This window comes from Gopherus flavomarginatus, chromosome 10 (assembly GCF_025201925.1).
Source record: "Gopherus flavomarginatus isolate rGopFla2 chromosome 10, rGopFla2.mat.asm, whole genome shotgun sequence".
In the NCBI taxonomy this organism is placed as follows: domain Eukaryota; kingdom Metazoa; phylum Chordata; order Testudines; family Testudinidae; genus Gopherus; species Gopherus flavomarginatus.
Genome location: NC_066626.1, coordinates 44,576,426 through 44,599,819, shown reverse-complemented (window position 1 = coordinate 44,599,819; position 23,394 = coordinate 44,576,426). Strand labels below are relative to the sequence as shown.

Genomic DNA, 23,394 nt, shown 5'->3' with positions numbered 1-23,394 from the left:
GCTGAGTGTGAGGAACGGATGGAACAGGAAGGAGTGATAGGCCAAGTCAAAAACAGCAGAGAGTTCAAGGTGGAGGAATACAGAGAAGAGGTCCTTATGCATGGCCAGGAGAAGGTTCTGAGTACCTTCAGAGCAGTCTCTGGTAGTGGAGAGGGCTGAGGATTCAAGAGAGAGTTAGAAATGAAGACGTTGAGGCAATGTTTATAGACAGTAGGCCCAAGGAGTTTGGAGACCACAGAGGAGGAGGGAAATGAGCAGTAGCTGAAGAAGAAAGTGCAGTCGAGGGGCAGTGGGGTGTTTCATTAGGCTGGGAGAACAGTAATGTACTTGAAAGCTGAGCTAAAGGAGCAGAGGGAGATGCCTGAAGACATTTCTAATCCCTTGATTACAAATGATACCTGAGAGTCTGAAATGGTAATGATGTGGGAGAAACGGTTGGGTGGGAATGGGTAGAGGTGAGAGGCAACTCTTGCTGGATTTTCTTACTGAAGAAACTGACCAACTCCAGGGCAGAGAGGAAGCAAGGTCACTGTATAGCAGAACAATGTGAATCTTGATGTATTTGGTTGAAATTTGGCTCCTTTGCATTTTAATTGCTCATCGCAGTTCATGCACAGTGTAAGACTTTTGCAGTTGTTATCATAACTGGAGTAAACACTCTTCATCCCTCTCTTTTGCAGGCTGCCAAAATGGCAAACTATTGCAAGTGTCAAAAACTGAGTGACCTCCTGTTCCTTATGTTTGCCATTGTCTTCATCATCAGTAGGCTTGGCATATATCCTTTGTGGTGAGTAAGCATGCCCCCTTCCTCAGGTACTTGGCCCTAGACTAGTTTGGAAATAAATGCATTACAGTAGAGTGCCAGCTGTGTATACTGGCCTATATCTCACAAACATTAAAGAAAAGTTTCAGAGATAACTAGATGCCCTTACTAGAGAAGATCCTAGCTGGTTACTTCTATAGATTACCATGGTGGTCAACATTCATTAAATAGTAAAGGTTAGGGGGCAGGGTCTGAGCTGGTTTTAAAGCAGAAATGGGCTGGAGACAAGACGGCCACAAGTAAGTATGCAGCTGCCTTTGTAGGGTAGGGGGCCGAGAATAAGGTGCTGAAAGCAGAGACCAATAGGTGAGGTTGGAGCTAGTTGGCTTTCAGCACATGCTTTACCACTTTCATTGTCTTTGGAAGAACACAGAAAACAAGTGAAGTAGGAGTCTGGCCAGATGGCAGTGCTGCTGTCATGCAGGATTGTAGTGCCCTGTGCCTCTCTTTTTTCCTAAAGCAGCTGGGAAGCAGTATATATGCTGTGAAAGCAATGTATGTGCTCTGGGGAGGGCGGAATCTTTTCACTTCTCAATAGCAAACCCTCTGTCTAATGAGGAAGTAGCACTGCTGTGTCCCAAGGGAGAATCCTTTCCAGATTTCTTTAAAGCTGCAGTATGAAATACCATCTCACACTTGTGCGCATGAAAGGAGCAGCCCCATTATAAAGTGAGCATCCTGCCTTTGAGAAGAGTTGGTGAGACAGTTCCAACATGACCTCACTGCATTCATGACCCCACACCCTTAATCAGTGTTCCAGAAACAAAACTAATCCTGTCCGGCAGGATAGTTCGGGAATATAGTGGAATAACAGTTTTGTCCATTGTGTTTGGAGAGCACTGTTAATGCCAGGATGCTATGGTAAGCAGAAATTCTTAGTGATCCTGCAGAAAGAAACAGCCACAAAAAGCCCATTACTTAATCACACATGTAGTTGACTTACACACATACCAACCCCTCGCCTCACCCCAGATCCTTTCCCAATCCAGTAAAATGAGATCTCTTTGGGGGCTTGTTAATATGAAGCCTGGATAAAGTCAAGTTACCTTTTAGGAGTCATCTCATCAGCTGTGAAATGCAGAAGACTCCCCTAGTGGTCAGAGAGTCCAGAGGTGCTGTGCTGATGACTGCGCTCCGAGCCAAAGAATCCCCATGTATTCAATAACCCCAGAGATTTAAAAAACAAACCCAACAGAAACCCAAACTCTATGTTAAAGTCTTCAGTACATTTTTGAGGATGGGATGGACTTATTTTTTAAAATGACCTTTTTCACCTTCTGCCACCAAAGGTTTCTTAGTCACACATTAAACTTCAATAGCTGCAGTACACAGATTTCTCCCACCTGTGTGCTACGAGATGTACAGCAGAGCCAGCATTTTCCATATGGTTTCTTCCTCCCATATATCTTTTTAAATTGGGGAAACAGTGAGAGCCAAATTCCACCAAAAGAGATACACCACAGACGACTGTGGCTATGGGGGTTTGTCCATGGTAAGGTTCAGTTTGAACACAGGATAGGTCTTTGTACTTGTCCAGATGGAAATCAAGTGCATTTTCCTCTGTGTGATTTCCTTCTTTGCCTGTAATGTTCTTAAAGGAATAACAGATTTACACTCCTTGAGTAGATAGCTGTCTAGTTTGTTTAGCCATCACTCTAGCTCTTTAATATCACTTTAAACCCTGCTGTATGGTATTTGAAAAGCCAAGGAGAGAATACCAGCTTTAAATGTCTGTCTGTTATGCTTTTCAAACACCAACATTTACCAGAGCACTGCTATGTGCTTGCTTTGAGTGAGATCAAGATTGATCTCACCCAAAGCTCTTTTCCAAGTAGTCACTAAGTCCACAAATTCAGGGGAGTTTATTAGTTTTCTCTCAACTGAAAGTAGATACTCAGAGTATGTTTTTCTCAAGGCGTGTGAAAATAAGAAGGATGTAATTCTGCTTCTCCTTTACCTCCGTGCAAGCCCACACAAGTCAAGTGTTTGAGAGTACAGGAGTTAGCCTGAAGTGTTTACAATCTGGGTTGAAGATCAGGAAATGAAACCTCACACACAAATTTCTCGGGAGCACTCCAGCCAAATGTCATACTATACAGCAAAGTCTAAGGAAAAAACTGAAATTATTGATGCGCTTCTCATGTTAATCATAAGGTAACCATTTATAGTTCACAGTTAAATTAAAGACCTGACATAACTGGTGAGAGCCAGGCATAATACAAATAGAAGTTTTGTGTATGTTTTCCTACCCAACTCTCTGTTTGACCACACCTGCCCTGCTATTAGACACCACATTCTAGAGTTAGAGATTACCAATATAGTGTTACATTGTCTAGCAAATGTCAAAAACAGTCTGAACACAGATTTACATTCTTACCATTTTGTGCAGTGGTTTTGCAGTGTGCACCAATATCCTTTTATGCCTAAAATGAGAACAGCGTCATCTCACGTTTGATCAAAGCCTTATTTGAATCCAGGTCTGTAGAAGCAAAGACCTAAGCCCCAGCTCAGTAGGTAGAAAAAGTGTGACAATTGGGGGGCGAGGGGAGGAAAGAAGGTGGCTCTATGGTAGCATCCTCCTTCACTGCAAAGCCACAAGCAACTCCTGTGTGCTACATTATACAATATAATGTAGGTTAAAGAGGGCAGCAGACTGCAGCACAGGGCATGGCCAGATGCAAGGAGGGAAGAGCCAGCAAAACATGCTGCTTTTACAGTAGTCAGGGCCAGCTCCAGGCACCAGCATTCCAAGCTGGTGCTTGGGGTGGCAATCTTCAAGGGGCGGCAGTCCCTGTTGTTTTGCCCCCAGCAGCATGCCGAATTGCCGCCATGGACGGCGGGGGCAGTCCATGTGCCCTTAGGGTGGCACGTGCGTTTCCGCGGTGGCGGCAATTCGGCAGCAGCTTCTATATTTAGCTGTCTGCCGCAGCTTCAGCTAAACATAGAAGCTGCCGCCGAATTGCCGCAGCTGCGGAAACACACCTGCCACCCTTAGAGCACATGGACTGCCTCCGCCCCCCACGGTGGCAATTCGGTGCACTGCTTGGGGCGCTTTACCCCCTGTGATCATGTTGTTATTGTCAGTTTATTTAAAAGCCATTTTAAAAATATGCCAGAAGTTGCTCTAGTCTGGGTAGGCACAGTATTATTGATGATGGATAGAACTGAAACTATCAATTAATTCATATTCTCTCTGCTGACTAGCCAGTGGGGTGGAAGCAGATGATAGAGCAATATAATGTAGGTCCTATCTAATCAGTAACTATTGTTTGGGTTCATTCCAATTTACCACTACCAGAGAGATAGTATTAATAAATGTATTTAAAATCTGGAAACTGTTTCCTTTCCAGTTATAACCATTGTAGGATAGGTCCAAATTTAAATACCGGTTCTGATGCATTACAGGCTTTGCAAGCCCATGGAAAGTGATTCAGCATTTCGTGCAAAATGTAGGTTTTTAGTATTTACATAAAGCATTGCTTAAAGAGGGGGGGAAAAGTTTAGATTCACTTTGCTACCAGAGAGATGAAGTCAAGTGTACACATTTTCAGCTTCTCAACTATAATTGTGCTGCTTTAAATTCTAGATAATTCTGCATAATGCTCTCAACATAATGTTACATTGCTCACTGGCACTGAAGCCTCATTATATTTATTTAACAAACTGGCTATCATGTTAACCCAGGAATAATTTAAAGTGCTTTTTTCTTTCTATTCCAATGACAGTGTACAAAATAATGTTCTCAAAATACAAAATTTAATCAGTAAAGGGTCTTATGAATGTTTTTAAATTAAATTAAGTAGGTTAAAGCTCTTCTTTTTTTTACTCTCAAATTATATTACGTTAGCTTTCCCAGGAGAAATATAGTCGACCAGGGTTAAATGATTCAGATAAAGTTCAGCACATCCTCTTAATCCAAAATCAACTAACTGGTGCCAAAGCTAATCACTGCATGAGCAGAATGGAGGCATTCTGTTGACGATTAATTTCTTTGTGGTGTGAGTTTCCCTATCAGTAAAATGAGATATTTGCATACCTTACAGGAGTGTGTTGTGAATTAATTAATTCATACCTCACAGGAATGTATGCCATAGAAAATCTTTTACTGTTAGGCCAATGGTACCCAAACTTTTTCACATCATGGGCAACATTTTAATAGAGAGGGTGTCTCCAGGATCCGTTTGTAATCACATAACATTCCAGAGGTAACTAGCAATTCTTTACATGGCATAGTAATGTTACAAATCTGATCTGTTTATTTTGGGTGTATCTAATGTGACAAGTGTTTGTCTCGTTTGAAAAAGTTAATCCCACTGTCAGTTTTACTCTTAATTTCATCTTCCCCTCCCATCTATTCTTTTCCCCTTTCCTTTGTGCATGCACCCCCTTCCTGTCTTCCTTTGCCTTGTCCCCTTCTCCCCTGCACATGCTGCCCAGGCATCGGTTTCTTTGTCTTCCTCCACTTCTGGATATACTGCATGGCCCGTGTCCACAAGCGTTCCACTGCTGCAGGCAACTTCAGTTTCACTGGTCCATGGGAACTGCTTCGGTTTCCTCTCATGTAGAGTAGTTCCTACTAGGTGCATCAAAGCTGCCTCCTTCTTCTTGATTTCAGCTGCTTCTACAGGCCTCCTGATAGGAGGAGAGCCAGCACCATGTGCCCAGCCACTTCTCTGCAGACCACCAGTGGTCCAGGGGCCACAGGCTGAAAACAGCTGAACTAGGTGACTGAAAATCTTTACTTCTTTACCCTTCCCTCTCCCCAACCCCACCAAAAAAAGGTAAAACAAAATCCATGCAAATGCTGTGTAACCACCAAGACTTGTCTAACATCACCACTCAATCACACTGTGTTCCTAACTTCTCAGTGTCCTCTCCCCTTCAGTGTTTCTATCTTCTCATTCTACCCCCTCATCTATGTTGCCAGTCTAAACTGCAAGCGTTTTAGGGCAGCGACCTCTGTCTTAATATCTGACTGTAAAGCTCCTGGTTCACTGGTGGCAGGATATAACTAATTAATAATAGCACAGCACTTTGGAAATGTTGCATAGTATGTAATATAATTTGTCAAGAACAAATCGTGTCAAACCAACCTAATAGTTTTTTTTGACAGGGTCACAAGCTTTGTAGATAGAAGGGAAGCAGTAGATGTGGTAGAATTTGACTTTAATAAGGCTTTTGATACTGTCTCGCATGACCCTCTCATAAACAAATTAGGGAAATACAACCTTATGGAGCTACTATAAGGTGGGTGCATAACTGGTTGGAAAACCATTCCCAGAGAGTAGTTATCCATGGTTCACAGTCAAGCTGGAAGCGCATATCCAGTGGGATCCTGCAGGGATCAGTTCTGGGTCTAGTTCTGTTCAATATCTTCTTCAATGTTTTAATAATGGCATGGAGAGTACACTTACAAAGTTTGTGGATGATACCAAGGTGAAGGGGTTGCAAGTGCTTTGGAGGATAGGATTAAAATTCAAAATGATTTGAGCAAACTGAAGAAATTATCTGAAGTAACTAGAATGAAAATCAACAGGGACAAATGCAAAGTACTCCACTTAGGAAAGGTCAGTTGCACACTTACAAAATGGGAAATGACTGCCTAGAAAGGAGTACTGCGGACTGGGATCTGGGGGTCATAGTGGAGCACAAGCTAAATCTGAGTCAACAATGTAACATTACTGCAAAAAAAGTAATTATTCTGGGATGTATTAGCATGAGTGCTGTAAGCAGGACTGGATTATTGTGTCCAGTTCTAGGTGCCACATTTCGGGAAAGATGTGGACAAATTGGAGAAATTAGTAGCCGTGTTGGTCCTATTAGTGAGATAAGGTAACTGAGGTAATATCTTTCATTGGACCAACTTCTATTGCTGAGAGAGACAAGCTTTCAAGCTTAATCCAGTAGAAGATATTACTTCGGCCACCTTCCTCTCTAATATCCTTGGTCCAACACAGCTACAACAACTCTGAAAACTATTCTGTATTTTCAGGCAGCAGATTTTGAATGACTAATTAACAATTTTCATACCAGGAACTTGATTTACGGAGTTACTAATTCTCTCAAGGAGCAGAAACAATAGCACTAGACCTTGGACTTAGGACTAATGATCAAAACTAAGGAATGCTGCTTGAATTTCAGATATTTTGTAGTCACAACAAACAGTTAATGAACCAACCATTGGCCAATAATTATTTGAAGGAAACTTTTGTCAAATAATTTTGAATAATGAACAAATTTGAGGAAGTAATAAGCTATTCATATATAAGATAAAAAAGAGGCTCAGTGAATTAAATAAATAACTCACCTTGAATCTTTCCCCTTGTTTATATTCTTTAGCAGAGGAGATGTAACATTGTCATCCTGTCTGCTTCCGATGAAGTGTGAGCTTATGCTGTCCTTAACGGAGGCTGGTTACTTTATCCCTTTGACTTGTGTATGGTTCTTGAGAACCCAAAGCTTCAAATACTGTCTGAAGCAGAGCTTGCGCCTCAGCAGTTTTAGGCCAGCCCTAAGCCAGCTTTTCCTAGAGGGAAACTCACCAGTGCAAAAGTTAAAAATGTCATTCACCAGTGAAAGGTTGTAGTGTGAATAACAAGCAGTGACATTTGCTCAGTGTTTCTGGTTTGGGATTTTCATGTTATCATAACAAGCAAAATTTAAATAAAAAGAGTATCATCAGACTTATCAAAGTCAATCTTCTTATCCTCAATTTTGGTTCCTACAGATTGTGTTATTGGAGCCACAGGGAACATTCTGTTGACAGGGACAGATTGTTCAATCAGTGTTCTTGGGGCTTTGGGGTGGTGGTTATTATTTTGAATAGTGTCTTTTCTAAAATACAAATAGAACAGAAAGAATTACCGCAGCACTCTGGGCCGAGAATTATGGTGGTGGGTATAAATATCTCAAGAGAAAGTAAGGGGCATTCACCTTCTTGCTGCTGCCACACATATTTGCAGTGCTGTTTTTAAATCACTGTGATTAATGAAGTGTGAAGGCTGGAGAATAAACAGAATACTGAGAAACATCGGCTATCAGGATTGCTCCCACACATCCACTGTGATGGATTCCACTATACACCTAATCTGGAGTTGAGGGGAGCTCTATGAGAGACAACTTTGCCACCTAGAGAGAGAGACCAAGACTAAAGGATTTTAGGTTTTCTGGTTTTGTGAAAAGGAGAGGGAAAAAAATCCAAAGTTGACTCAAAATTTACTTTTAAATGAAACTGTTACTTGACTGTTTCTAGAAGATGGCTACTTTACTACTTGGAGTAGCACCATAGACTTGCATTAGAGTGTTGATGCTTTGAATTTCTCAGCTAACGTTTGTATTATTTAGTTAAGCTTTGCTTATTCTCTAATGACCATGTGTTGAATTCTGTGTGGTGTTCTGTCCATCAGGTGCGAGGATACTTTTTTTGTTTGCTTGTCTAAGTCCTTTAGCAAGTAGATAAAATTACTCTCCAACAAGAATGTAAACTTTGGATCATATGTTTGACAGCATTTCTCTTAATTTATGCATTGAACTGCTTGTGTTTAGTATGATTGATCTTTGGGGGTCTTGCAGGTGATTCAGTTATTCTAGTGTAAAAAACTCTGGAAGCAAAATACTATGGGCTAGGTCATGCTCTTGAATTACTGCATTGGTTTGAGGCAGTACAGAGTTACACTGGAAAAGATTATTAGGAGAAGTTGGTACAGTCATCTTGCTGGAGTGTCTAACTTGCTGTATAGATGGGTCCTTAACCCCGCCTCCTCCCAACTCCCCGGGGGCAATGGAGGGGACATTTCCTAAGTTTTCTTGCACTCAGGAACTGCAATTGTCCTTAGTACCAAGAGGAAGCGTGGAAGAGGAAGTGGGCACGGCAGAGGCTTTTTTTACTCTCTCCCTGCACTCCCTTGCAAAGGCTAGGGACAATCTGGCCCATACATCATATGCCAAGTCTTTCATTTATGCAGGGAAAAATACGGGCCCTGAAACGGATGCCTCTTGACATGAATTCTGTGCTGTCTGTGCAAGCTTTTAGTAAGTTCTTAAAGATTTTCAGATTTGAAAATATAAATGACGTTGTTTTCTCTATCTATCTGCTCTGACCCCAGACACATACACATGCATTTTGGCAGAACACATTCCTGATAAAACATTTTGCTGAGTATAATTGCATTCTGCCATGGAATCTGAAATCCTCCTTTATTTAAATCTCTTTAGAAAGACTCTCCTGAGATAGGCACCTTGATTGTGAAAGTGTATATGACCCTTTGTTTTCAGTTGTTCTGTCAACAAGAGTAGAGATAATAGTGTTCATACCAGTGACTGCAAATCTGTTAGTGGGCAGGAGCCACTGATGAGAAGAAATTGGGTGAACAGATAAGCACAATTGAACTCAGCACAATAGACAGCTTGATCAGAATGACTCCTTTTACACTACATCAAACATGAATAATTTCCTGTCTGTTGCATTATATTAGTTAAATAACTGAAAGCCCTACTGATCTATATGGGGCTTAAAATAACCTTGTCTCAGTGGCAATTCTGTGATTTCTGCAAAGATGTTTTGTTGCTGATTAGTATTAAAACAGGTATGCCCAACTCTGTGACAGTCAGACTGTATTGGCATCTTGCCAGGAGCCCAGGGCTGCAGTTAATTAGTGGTTAATTTATCAAAAATAAATGTGCAGCATATTTGTTTGTACTTTTATCTTCCTCAATAGGTTAACAAAAAAGAAATCAGCTTTTGATCATCGTTGGTCTCATCCTGCACTTACACTTAAATCCCATGGCAAGACATTGTAGGTCACAGTCGTCCCTAAGGACGCCTATTGGACACCCCACCTTGGGGCCAGTGCTACTTCCTTGATCTGTCTGATTTGTTCTTGCACAACAAAGGAGTCTGTACTTTACAGAGTCAAAATCCCTGGTTGTTATGTGACAGCACTGAAGCACATTGAGCAACTCAGAATTCACTTGATTGTTTGGGAATGTGGCTTCTTTAAGATCCCGAGCCAAATTCTTTTGTCATTCATGAATGACCACTTGCTTTCAAATACAGGTATATGTTAGTCCATTGCTCATTTTGATTTCCCTCTCCATCTGACAAGTGACTCAAAATCAAAAGAAGCTATGGGTCAAGTTCTACTCTTAATTATCAGGATGTAAATCTGGAGACGCTCTGTGATGGGGTGTACAAACCCCACACTGGGAACTAAAGGGTTAAGGAATTATTTTGGGCTCAGCCAGCTCTGCCCCACTACACCTGCAGCAAATGCACTGCTGGAATAATTAAGACAAGGAATTCGATCATTTGGGTGGCAGAGGTGGAGATGAGCAGACCTGCAGCCCACAGCTCCAGCAGCACAGAGTAGAGGGCAGCCTAAAGGCTCTGACACAGCTGCTCAAGAAGACCCTCCCTGAGGGAAGGGAGGACCCACCCCAGAGACAATCAGAGAGGGAAGTATCCCCCTCTCCCTCATCTGTGGACCCTGGACATTGGTAACCCACTCTTATTTTTTTGGTTTGGACTTCCCCAAAAGTGGAAAGCCTTGGACTAAGCTGACCTGGGGAGGGGAGAGGGAGGAAATGTCCCAGGGAAGACAGCCTTAAGCAGCCTTGTTTGCCAGACCACTGGTAGCCCAAAAGGCCCTTGGTCAGAACCCATTGGAGTGGGAGGGCCCAGGCTCCCCTCCCCACAACCCCGTTGGCAGTCAGCAGTTGTGGTCATGACCACTAGGCCACGCTCGCCAACCAGACCCTGAGTGAGAACCATTACACACTCTATTAACTTTAGTAGGGTCTGTTGGATTTACACCTGTGTAAATGAGAGCAGAATTTGGCTGCGTGTGTATATTTCTAATGCTGTTGATAAAGCAGCAATATATTCACTTCATAACTGTCCTCTATGCTCTAGAGGAGGATGAGCAGATCTCTGTGCTCTAGGCTTATCACTGATCTAGGGCCCCTGGACTTCATGGCTCTAGTTCATTCACAGAGTCGGCGTTACCTGCACTTTTGTGGGAGCGCTTTGTCCCCTACTTTGTCACTGGTACAATTCTGAACTAATACACACGGGAGGGTTGGGAAAGGACAGCAGTGATGAAGGAAGAGAAGGGAAAACTGTAACTGTTCACTTAAATGGCTGATGATACAGCTCGGCTACAGATACATACATAGCCCAAACAGGGAGGAGCCTGGCAGAGTGGATTGATTTGAAAAGGGTCTTGAATAATTGTAAAGCCTGTTTTTTAATGTGTTATCTGCACAGATCTCCTCTCAGCTAGACAGATTAAGTGGCTACTCTGGTAGCATCACCAACATCATTTGATATGGTGAAAGTTGCAGACGTCAGTGGAATTTTGTCCTGGGGAGGAGCCCTTCATTTCCTACTGCCTTCAGGAGAAGTTTGGCAACTCATCTTAACTGAGCCTGGGCAGAAGTTCTAACATATGTGCGAAGTTATCGTATAACTGAGGTCTGGATCATTACCAGTAGCTAGAGAACCCAGTTGAAATTGTGAGAGCTGAGATATAGCTCACATTCAACTCTAATCATGGTAAAAAGACAGGGTGATCCCCTGCAGAAACTGATTTTTTACCTGGAAGAGAGGTCGTAATCATTCTCAGCTGAGGGGGACTTACCATCTCTTGTCCCCTCACACACAGACACATCTCATTCTTTCCCCACCTTCCTAAGATGGTCCAGCTGAAAATTTCACACTCCTTCAAGCTTCTGACTCAGGAAAGCAATTTCAGACTCAGAGCACAGCTGGATAATTAAGTTTAACAGATGTAATATTTTATTTTTGAAAGTGTAGAACAGAGTCTGCTTGCCAAGAGAAGAGTGTTTAATAGCAGTAATTCTGTCCAGTGTTCGGTGCGTTCTAGTGTGCACAACAGGGGATAGAGGTAGCAATAGTGCTGTGCCTCATGTTCTAACTGAATTGGAATAGTGGGGAGCTGGAGTTACGCAGATATCTCTCTGACACAAATAACTGATGCAAACATGCTGTTCTGGAGTGCCATGTATTGCATATATTTGTGCGTGTGTTGGGAGCAGGAATTGTTGTCAATAATGCTAAAGTGCGTTGAATCATTACACTATTGACTAACTACTTTTGAATGCTCCATGGAAGCTATCGAGATTAGAAAAGGTTGAGAATCTCTCTCGACATCCTTCCAGCTGGTAAAGAGAGAGACCACTGCCTTAATTGTGAGTCTAGATTGGACAGGGCTGAGGAGTATTTTTCCCTCCCATAACATTTTTTTCCACCTTACTGTTCTTCCTTTCTTCCAAATGCTTTAGTAACGAATGACTGAAGCCTCACAACAGCCCTGTGAGGCAGGTAAAAGTCATATTATACCCATTTTAATGAACAAACTGAGGCAAAGGAATGCTGAGTGTCAGTGTTCCCTCTAATTTTTCCCACTCATGTGTGGAATGAATTTTGTTATGTGCATCAGTATGGAGCTGATGTGTGACACATCACCTTCATATTGATGCACATAATAAAATTCATGTGATGGGGGTGGGGCTGAGGGATTTGGAGTATGGGAGGGGCTCAGGTATGGGGCAGAGGGTTGGAGTACAGAGATGTGAGTGCTATGGTTGGGGGTGCAGGCTCTGGGGTGGGGCAGAGGATGGGGGGCTCATGGATGGGGCAGAGGGTTGGGATGTAGGCTCTGGGGCAGGGCCGGGGATGAGGGGCAGAGAGTTGGGGTGTGTAGGGGGGTGAAGGCTCTGGGGTGGGGCCAGGGATGAGAGGCTCAGGGCTGGGGTGTGTGGGGGGGTGAAGGCTCTGGGGTGGGGCCAGGAATGAGAGGCTCAGGGCTGGGGCAGAGAGTTGGGGTGCAGGAGGGTGCTCTGGGGCTATGGCGGGGAGAAGGGACTCCCTCTCAGCTCTCTCTCCCCATGCAGCACCTGGTCTGGGCAGGAGAGGTGCCTTTCCCTGCCATTCCAGCTCAAGGGCTGGGACCGGCGGAGAGGTGCCCCTCCCCTGGCCATGGTACATCCAGGGCTGGGTTGGGGACCGGGGAGCGCCAACCCTCCCCCTGCCGCAGCAGGTCCGGAGTTGAGTTGGGGCCGGAGGAGGGGTGCCCCTCCTCCGGCTGCAGCAGGTCCCGGCTGGGCAGGTTTGGTGAGCACCTGCGTGGCGCTAAATAGGCTGTGTGTGGCCGCACAGCTTACAGGGAACTTAGCTGAGTGTCCTAAGATCACACAGCAAGTTACTTGAATAGCCAAACATAGAACCCCAGAGTCCCAACTTCCAGTTCTCTGCTCAGATTGACTAGCCTCAGACATTGGAGCAAGGAAACTCTCCAGCTCTCTTTGTTTGGAAGTGGAGGAATAAATAGAAATGTTTTTAAAGTGAAAAATCCAGGAAAGGACAAAACAATCGTTGCTGAAAAATAACTGACATAATCATTGAATGGGCTTGTAATAAATAAGGTTTAAGTTACAATTACATTTGCTTTTATACCTGGCTATCGATATGTTATGAGATGGGTGTGGTATTGCAGGATGTCTCACTCCCGTGAAGTGTTAAAGCAAAAGCAGGACAACTATACTGAAATGGCAGACATGCCGCACACAGGGGCGTGCTGGCTCCATGTTTTGCTCTCCCCTATCTCTGTGTAACTGCTGGCTGCCCCGTTTTGGCAACGTGTGCCTTTCTTTCGCTAAGTGAATTTGGGGAGAAATGACTGGCCAGAAAGAGAGTAGACCTGAGGAGCAGTCCTTCAGTGCAGCAGTCTCCCCTAGAAACACGGTATATTATATGATGAGAAACACCATAGAAGCTAGTGCTACTCACTTCAATATTCATTACAGTTCTGCCTCCTTTGGCTGAGAAGCCGGAGCAAGTTATCTAGGGCCAAATTTTCAGAAGTGGTCTCTGATTTTGTTGTGCCTATTTTTATGTGACCAGCTTGAGACATCTTGGGCCTAACTTTCACAAGTGCGGAGCACCAGCAGCTCTAACCAGATCACCTCTGGAAATCAAGCTCAAGGTGTCATGTAAGGCAGACAGAAAACGATGGCTTCCACAATCAATGGACACTTGTGAAAATGTGAGAGTTAAGCACCTAGGTGCATTTAAAAATTGCACTAGGTGCCTAGCTGCAGTTTTAGGCTCTAAATACCTCAAAAAATCTGGCCCTTGGGCCCTTTTATAAATTTTACCCACCACAGGCTCTCTGTTTTAGTTAGTGTTTATTTTGTGTATACGGTTAATATGTGTCAAATGAGTCTTTAGAATCATGGAAGTTGGAAGAGAGGTTTAGGGAGTTCTCGCCTGTCTCCTGCCCTGAAAATCTAAATATAGAACCAGTTCCCTTCATAGTCACTCCTACCTAACCAGCTGATCCCTATTTACACCATCTTCCAAAATGGGATATTCTTTCTTTGGGGCATAAACCAATTTTGTACCTGTCTGATACTTCTGTGGTCTTCTATGTTCAGATTCTATTTCTGTTTTTCATTATGTACTTGAATTGCATAACGATTATCTTTAAAGGCCCAGCCGTCCCTCCCATGCCAACCAAATTGTGTCATGTCACCATCCCTGAACTGCATTTTGAGTAGTCAGTGCAATAATCTTTGTGCAAACCATATCAGACACTTATTGGAAAGTTCTAGTTTGTTCCTCAATCTGTCAAACATGAGCAGACCTGAGAGGGTTCTGATCTTCTGACGGATGCTTATTTCCCATCTCTGATATCCAGCAGGTAACGTTTGTGCGGCGATACTGCTTTAGGCCTCAGACATGCTCTACATGGCCTCTCTGTCTTCCTAAGATTTCAGACTTGTTAGAATGGGCCATATTTATCCCTGGTGCAGCATAACTTACTCCTTACAGGTCTGGAATGGGGAGGGGGTTCGACATCAAGAGGAGATTCAATGTAATGAGAGTAACTTTACATGCAAGAGCTGCTTATTTTAAAAGTTGAGTTAGATATTGTAATTAGAACTGAAATAACTACCAATGCAATAAGCAAAGCTGACTAAAGCTATGTTTTGATATGCATGGAGAGTGTCACCTTGGATTATGAAGTGGGACATTACTGTGCCATTTAGCACTACCGTTGACAGAACAAATTGCACAAAGCTGGGACTATAAATCCTAGCTAGTAACAGCAATCATGTGTCAAATATCTAGTCTTAACTCTAAACTCTTTCATTTTCTAATGTTTATGCCATAAACAGAAAGAGTTGTAAAAGACTGTATAATGAAGCAGTGAAACTTCCCTCTCTCACAAAAAGCATTGTAAGATTTATGAAGCAGATACAATTTAGCATAAGGGACCAGGAATAAAAAAGGACCAATGTTAAATAGAATCAAAACTGCATTTTGATGCTCTACAGCTTTAAGACTAATCTGCTTAAGCTAGTTTATTAGAAATCATCTACTAATTTTAACCAAAACAGTTTTATCCTAATTAAATCATAAATACTAGAGGGTATACTTGTTGCATTTGGATATTTCCCATTAATAGTGATGGAGTTATACAGAAGGGTTTTTGGAGAAAATAGTGACCAAGTCTGTCATTAGGTAAAAAGAATTCTTGAAGTGTACAAGATATGTCAAAGTTAAAACACAATCTGGTGGTTCAGTCCTAGAGAATGAGATCTGAACTATTCTAAAGCCCTATAGGACATTAGCTAGATTTCTATGTTCTAAACACAGCATAATAAGAGCAGATTGAAAGCTGTACATTTGTTAGCTTGATTAAATGTGCCATCTGCTGGCTATGTAGTGATAATTAAAATTTTAAAATATTAAATGCAATGAACTTTCCAGTACTTCAGATATCAGCAAGAGGGGTATAGAGTAGAAGGTATGTAAGAAACCCTCTATCTTCTTTGTTTTTTTAATCGACTCCCGAAAGTATCAAGCATTCCTAGATAGCCGTATGTTGCCATAAGTACTGCTGTTTCTTCTACCTACATCCTGTTATTGCCCAAGCTTCTGTTAGTTTTGGTTGTTGCCTCACTCTTCACTGTGACCCAGATTGTATGAAGCACTATTTTAGTTTTCAAGTGATGAATGAGTTAATTCCTATTCTGAGTCTTATCATTGGCATGCTATTGCCTTATATACCACAGTTGCTGAAGTCTCTTGTTACTTGAATTGTCTCATAGTACAGGTTCAAATCAACAAACCATCACTGGAGGCTTTGCTCATGTCAAGACTGGGAATTTACAGTAAAAATATTAACAGAGCTGTAAATAGTATTGACAAATGCTCCAATAATGTATTCACTGCCATATGGTTTCATGTTCTTTGTTATAAGAGGTGTCTGATAGCAAGTATTGGTTACTATTTTTAATAAATGTTTTTAATCCTAATCAGACAAATTCCTTTCAGAGATGGGGGAAACTCATTATAGCGGTAAAATGGGTGGAGTGTGGGTGGCATTATGTTGTACTCAAGTACAATCTGATTTTAAGGTTCCTCCTTCTCAGAAGAATTAGGTTACCTGGAAGTGAGAGGTGTCCCTCTTTCTTAAGTGTTTCATTGTTAGCCCATGATGAGCATCATGGAAAGTGTATACTCTGCATGAGGAGGAGAATAATCTGAAGAATGGGGTTGTCCAGGATAAAGAGGTATTAGAGAGAACCCATGTCTGGTTACTCACCGGCTCTGGAAAGGAAGGCAGGGAAGTGTAGAACCTTTGCTTTGTATATGGGGTGTTTGCTGGTTGAAGTTAAATAGTGAAGGTGATGTTATGCAGTCATTTACCTCTGGAGACACAGAGCCACAGATGAGACTTGATCACTCCTCTTCCAGTGCTATTCACTCTCTCATTATAAATCTGAGAATTGAATATATGTGTGGATATCATCTAATCAAATATTTGTCATCTTAATTAGAAAAAGGGATTCTTTTTAGATTACTGTTGACTCGAAGAAAATGTAAGTATTTTTGTCTCCCTTTCTTTTTCAGGATATTAAACACAATGCTGTTTGAATTATATGAAGCTCTGGGCAATTTTCCTGCCCTGTGGTTCTTTAACATATTGCTCATAGTACTTCAAGTCCTGCACTGTTTTTGGTCTTATCTAATCATAAAAGCAGCGTATAAAGCTATCTCCAGAGGCAAGGTAAGATGACACAAACACTGTCTGATGTTTCGCAGTAACATGTTGTTTGTAATATTTTTTAAATTAGTAAATAGCACTTAGTAATTGTCCAGTGATTTGTTCTTTATCTGACCCAAAACACAGACTTGAGGACAGATGCTATATTGTGATATGCTTTTCCTTCCTTTAATGGAAAGCTTGCTAGCTTTGTTCCTTGATAACAAATGTACTAGATATGTGAACTCCAAATGCATGCATTTTTAAGACTAGGATAATGTTGTTGTTAATATTTCCTTTTTTAAAAATAGGTGTGTCAAATTCCACTACACATATAGGAGTTGTGTAAAAAGAACTTGTTTGCATTCTGCTAGTTCTGTTTTACTTCCTTTCTTAGAATATTTGGTGAAAATTATCTGCCTCCCAATTGAGAAGAATAATAGAATAAACTGAAACGTGTCATGCTGCCTCTTTGGTAATTGGCAGAGATGTGGGTCTGAACTCTTCTTCAGGGGCCTTTTGGCTGAACAAAGGGCCGTATTTCCAGGAGCCAAAGGGCCATACCGCTTTGTACGAAATTAACACATTGTTGCCACTTCAATTTAAAAACGGGGTGTGATTCCCAGCGTCTCCAAGTCAAAGCATACAGTATGTCCAAACTACTCCAATCAAAATGCTGAACTATTCAGTCTGTGGGCGCAGACTAACAAGGGGCAAAGCACTTAAGCATGTGCTTAACTTTAAGCATGTGAGTAGTCCCACTGAAGTGAATGAGACTGTTCATGTGCTTAACTGCTTTGCAAGATTGCGGCCAAAGTGCTCAGCTCCTTTTTGGATTGAGCCCACCTGATATCAGCTGCCCCCTCTGTATTAAAGATGTGTACTGCTGTGGTCTGTGATTTTGTTTGAGGGCCACAGTTAGGACACCTCTGCTTTAGCAATTCTAAGCCTCAGTGATCCTGATTTCACACCAGCATTACTGTGACTTTCTTACTCTACTTGTTTATCCTTTTCCTTGTGCTGTCCTGGAAGGCTGGAAAGTGGAACCCTTTGCATGTAAGTTTCTCTGATTCTGCTGTGCGAAAGACACATGCATACAAATCTATGTTTTGCTATTCCCTATGTCCTTCCTCCCTGTTTCTTCTGAATGTTACACCTGCTTCTTGCTAAGGCTGTGTTTAGAGGCAGGGACGGTTTTTAACTTTGTGTTTGTGCAGTGTCCAGTGCTTAATGTGTGCCAAGGCTTGCCAGGGCTGAGGCCTGGCACCTCTAGGCTTGTCACACCCATTATGAAAGTAAAAAAATTGTGTGAGCCCCAGCATTTAATTGCTTGAGCCCCGGCACCTCTTTCATTACAAATTAAGCACTGGCAGTGCCTAACCCCACAGGACTCCAGTCCTGGTGGATGTGTCTACTGTAATACAAATAAACATAATAGACTGTAGAATAATCTAACCCTCTGCTCTGGCACCATTCAGGTTGTGTATTTCAGTGTATGACAGCTACCTAAAATATTGAATTAAAATTTAAATTAATTCCATCAAAGAAAACTGTTAAGACATTGTTAAGGCTGCAGAGTTAAGCATTGAGAAATAAGGAAATGACAAGGTTAAGGATGTCAAGTATCAGGAGTAGCCGTATTGGTCTGTATCCACAAAAACAACAAGGAGTCGGGTGGCACCTTGAAGACTAACAGATTTATTTGAGCATAAACTTTCGTGGGTAAAAAACCCACTTCTTCAGATGCATGGAGTGAAACTTACAGATGCATCTGTAATTTTGAAGAAGTGGGTTTTTTATCCATGAAACCTTATGCCCAAATAAATCTGTTAGTCTTTAAGGTGCCACCGGACTCCTAATTGTTTTTAAGGTTAAGGATCCACCTGCAACCTTAACTCTGTCCTCAACAATGCAATGATAATTTACATGATCACATACTGTCCTGTTTCTCAGATAATACAATACAATAAAATATACAGTGTGGTATCATAGCATTTTTTCCTCATTCTTGCAAATTGGGTCATTGTTATAATGATCTAGTATTTTTTTTTATTGAGTTGGACTACTGGGACACTTACTGGGGTTACCCGAGGTGTCTGGGGTGAATCACTACCACCTGCTTACAGCGGGAGGGAGTCTTGTTCCTGCCCACAAGGAGAAACTCTTTCCAGCCACCAGCTAGCTGCTGGCAGCACAAGCTGTTCCCAGCTATACAAGCGCTTCTCTTTCCCTCTACAAGCTAGCAATTTACACACCCCACTCTGTTACTCTGGAGTATCGTTTCCTATCTTCTGGACACCCTCAATCACACTGATCCACTGCCTCCATTCAGTTCACCCCCACTTCAGCAGTTTCACCTCAGTTCAACACTCTTCTTAGCACGAGGCACTGAGATGTATCTATAGTAAAACCAAATTAAAGTTTATGTACGCGAGCATGAAATAAAGATTCAAAATACAGGCACGTAAAAGGATTGGGAAACATCAGGCTACAGGTAAAAGAAAAACATAAGACACAACTATAGTTACTGTAGTTATAGTGGTGAAATATTGAGAAGATGGTTTGGGGTAATAAACTTGTCTGAGCATGTCTGTGTCATAATTACTTGTACAACAAGCTCTCTTTTTCAGTCAGGTCTGTATGTTAATAATTTAGTCAGCAGCCATATAATATTCAATTTATTTGCAACCAGCAGTAATCTTCATCAGGTGCATTTGAGCTAATGAGGTAATTAACTATGACTGTAGTTTACCAGCTAATTTAGGTAGTCAGCATATGCCATCTTATCTTCATTCTTTACTCTGTGTTATACCCAGTCTGTAGAATCACAGAGTCAGAACTGGAAGGGACCTCGAGAGGTCATCTAGTCCAGTCCCCTGCAGTTTGTGTTATAAAAATGATGTGCTGTGTAGTTGTCATATAAATGACCACCTGGATTTTGTTTATTTGCCATACGCTGAGTAGTACACAGTACAGCAAGGTGCTACACCTGTATCTAAAGTTATAAAACAAAACCCCTGCTTATTATACATATTGCATTTTTTGAATATATAATATCTGATCACATAATTAACAATTGGGAGCACAGTTTAGAATAGTGTTTTAGATTACTGGGCTTCACTATAGTTACTCTGGTTTTACACCAGCTGAGGATCTAGCCCTAAATTTTCATACATTCATAGAATTAAAGGCCAGAAAGGACCATTAGATTATCTAGTCTGACCTGTGTAACCTGTTAACAGGCCACTCTACCTTGAATGGCCCTTTATAATATGTGCTAATTACTGATGCTAAACAATCTGTTCCACCTTGCTGTGATGCTTGGAGTACCTTTCCCAGACCTGAGGAAGAGCTCTTTGTGGGTCGAAAGCTTCTCGGTCTCACCAGTAGAAGTTGGTCCAGTAAAAGATATTACCTCACCCACCTTGTCTCTGTATAACACGGGCTATTAAATTTCACCCACTAACCTCAGTATTGAGTGCATAACTTGTGTTTGACTAAAGTATAATTCAGAGTGCATCATTTTATTTCAAGAGCTTTAACATAAAAGTCCCGTTATGTGGAAGAGTCCATAGTAATATTTAATTGAGGAATATAAAATCAAAATTCTGATTTGAGCAGAAGTCTGATTTCAAGGGCTTCATATCTGCAGCATTATAAGATACTGGCATTAGGGACTGTACCTAGTAGCAGATACTTTGGAACTCCTAAGTGTGCCTTGTGCTCTATTCTCTGTTGGCCAATTAACAAATGTAGTCTGAAAGGAGTCATGTCAGTCAGCCTTAATTGTGAGGATGGTGGTTGCTGCTGGAGTCTTCAAAGTAGTTGGGCTATTAAGAGGGAACAGAGGGGGAGATACTCTGGTCTTCTTCAGGAATGTAGAAGGATCCCTGTAAAAACTGAAACAAGTAGAGTTAAATTTCTTACCCAAGAGCACTTTAAACATTTCAGAGAAATCACTTCATCAGCTGTTTTTTGCCCTCACCACCGATTCACACAAATTTATTGCACTGAAGAAAGCTAGTGCCTGTGTTTCTAATCTAGTGTTACAGCATGGATGGCTTCTTAATACATGCAATATAATAATATGTATATTAATAGAATCAGTCATGGAAGGAAAAACTTTAAAGTTGCACATCACTGTTGGCCTGCAGGCCTCTTCCCATTAGTGCCTTATGCCTAATGCACCTTCACTGATTTCCTCTCTCATTTCTTGCTGTCCATGCTGGCACTACATTCCTCACCACCATGGTAAATGCATGCGTGCCCTGAAACAGGGCAGTGAGGGAACTCTAGCATTCTTTACTCTCTGCCTCTTTCTGGCTTTGCTGCATTACACCTTACACTATATGACCAAGGTCATACATTTGAGGAATGCAATCAAGGAGGAGAAGAGGAACCCCAATGACGTTTGTACAGCAATCAATGCTTGAAGGGTGCCTAGGAAGGTAATTGCACCAAAGCATGTCAGGGGTGAGGCCCCTTTTAAAGTTCAGATTGAAGAGTCTCTTCAGGCTCTAATTTCTCTGATTCTGGCGTGAACTAATGCATGCTTCATCACGTTGTCATGCAATAGCCTATAACATGCTCCTTCTCACACGTTCTTCAGGTAGCAAAGGATGACCGAAGTGATGTTGAATCCAGTTCGGATGAGGATGATTCAGTACCTCGTTCAACTAATCCACACAACACTACCACCACAAATGGGACCAGTGGTGCTAACGGGACAAATGGATATCTTACTGGTAGCACTTGTTCAGAGGACCATTAATCCTTGAGCTAACTCATGAAACATGAACACAGTGAACTCTTTACTACTAGAAGTAAATAATAAGTTGTGAATGCAGTTTCTTCATATATCTCAGCATCAGAAAAAAAATTAGAAGTATCAAATCATACTGATAGTGCACTGCCATATTTCCTGTTTGTGAACAAAGAGACACACCATTCTGTATATGTAGGCATGCTATACCTGTATGTAATTGACTCAATGGGAGCAGTATTTTTATTTGTACTATCTTAGAATATTATTTATTTTGAATATGTTTGGGGACTTATGGACAAAAGGGAATGTCCTTACTCTTTTGCTCTTTAGATTCTCAGTAGTGGAGACCGACACGCTAAGATCTCTTCGGTCCATTCCTGTTGCCCAGTCTTCTATAAGTAGTAGTCTGCTTGATTTGTCACTTACAGTAAGCTATAACATGGCTTTACAGATTCTAGCTCCGCTCCAGAGAGTTTTGCTATCTTTGTGTTTTAAACTGCTAGTTTTGAAATCATCTCTGAAATCACAGTGGCCATTTCCCCAATGTAAAGTTCTAAAATGATGGTTTAATATTTTAAATAGTGTCTAATGTGGTCAATTATCAATTCAGACAAATCTGTAGTTATTGTAGGGTATTACTTTAGCATTGTTTTCAACTCAATTGGTGGTTAATTGCATTAGAATAGACTTGATTACTTGTTCAAATACACAAGATACCTTTCTGTCAACAGCAATGATAAACTTGTACTTGAAGTTTAGTTCTGCTTTGCAAGTTTTAACTCTACAGACTTCAGTTACTTGCACAAATTTCATGCCAAGAGATGATCCAGTGTCAGAAGAGAGAGGTTTGCTGATGTCCGCTGTTGTAAATCCAGAATTCATTCTTGAATTTGAGGATTTGTTCCTTTGAGCTGGAAAGGATGAGAGCAGTAGCACAATGACAAAACAGCAGCTGAACGTTCATTGCTTCGACTGACAGGATTCAGTGGAGATCTTGTTCTTATCATTCCAGATTTTTTGTCATTCAGAAGTGGGGAGACCGCAGAATGTTCTGCACTACCAGACCCAGAGAAGTTTATTCATAGCAAACTTTTAGGGTGCTTCATTATTTTTTATTGAACCTACAAATAAAGCTGTAAAATTTTGCTCTACTATTCAACCTGAGATTTATGAGTAGGGGCAAACTGCTCCCAAAGGAGTCAGTGTGAGTAGAAATAGACTGTTCCTTTTTTGATATGATCATCAGTTTGTGGAAAATCCTTGGGTGAAGTATTGCAAAGAGCACCTCTTTAGTCTTCTGTACTATCAACGGCAGTGCCAGCAGTAGGAGTGTTTCTGGGGAACAGTCTCTATGCATCCTGCTTTTCAACAGTGTTGCGTATGTGTGCACAGAAGAAATGTACATATAGACCAAAGAAATTTAGAAAGGAGTAGGAAGGAGTAAACCAGAAAAAGTTTTGTTTCCTCACACTATGCAAGTATCAAAATGCAGATGATTTCTCAGGCCACAGAGTATTATTATTAGTGGCTTTATTCCATATGAATGGTACTGAAAGAAGCTACAAGACCATTTATTTCTTTTGAAAGATTGATATTTATCCCATCTCTTTACCCCGTTAGTGTTTTGTGCTAGTTTTTGAAAGTCTCTGGAATCATCATTATGCACAAAGGCCCTTTGTACTAGCCAAAAATGTGCAGACTGTAAAGGCAAGACATCAAGAGTAAAAATGGCC

The 23,394-nt window shown here is 41.5% G+C and overlaps 1 protein-coding gene across 2 annotated transcripts in view; it reads left to right on the top strand.

Moving 5' to 3' along the window:
- Positions 1-23,124, top strand: part of CERS6 (ceramide synthase 6) — a 222,737-nt gene extending 199,613 nt beyond the window's left edge. The window contains exons 8-11 of one of the 2 annotated variants that reach the window (XM_050916285.1): positions 681-787; positions 16,764-16,920; positions 17,929-17,952; positions 21,506-23,124. In XM_050916285.1, the coding sequence (XP_050772242.1) occupies positions 681-787; positions 16,764-16,920; positions 17,929-17,952; positions 21,506-21,667 (450 nt within the window). In that variant the 3' untranslated portion in view covers positions 21,668-23,124. The remainder of the gene's footprint in view (positions 1-680; positions 788-16,763; positions 16,921-17,928; positions 17,953-21,505) is intronic. The other variant, XM_050916286.1, reaches the window with a different exon arrangement.
- Positions 23,125-23,394: the final 270 nt, after the last annotated feature.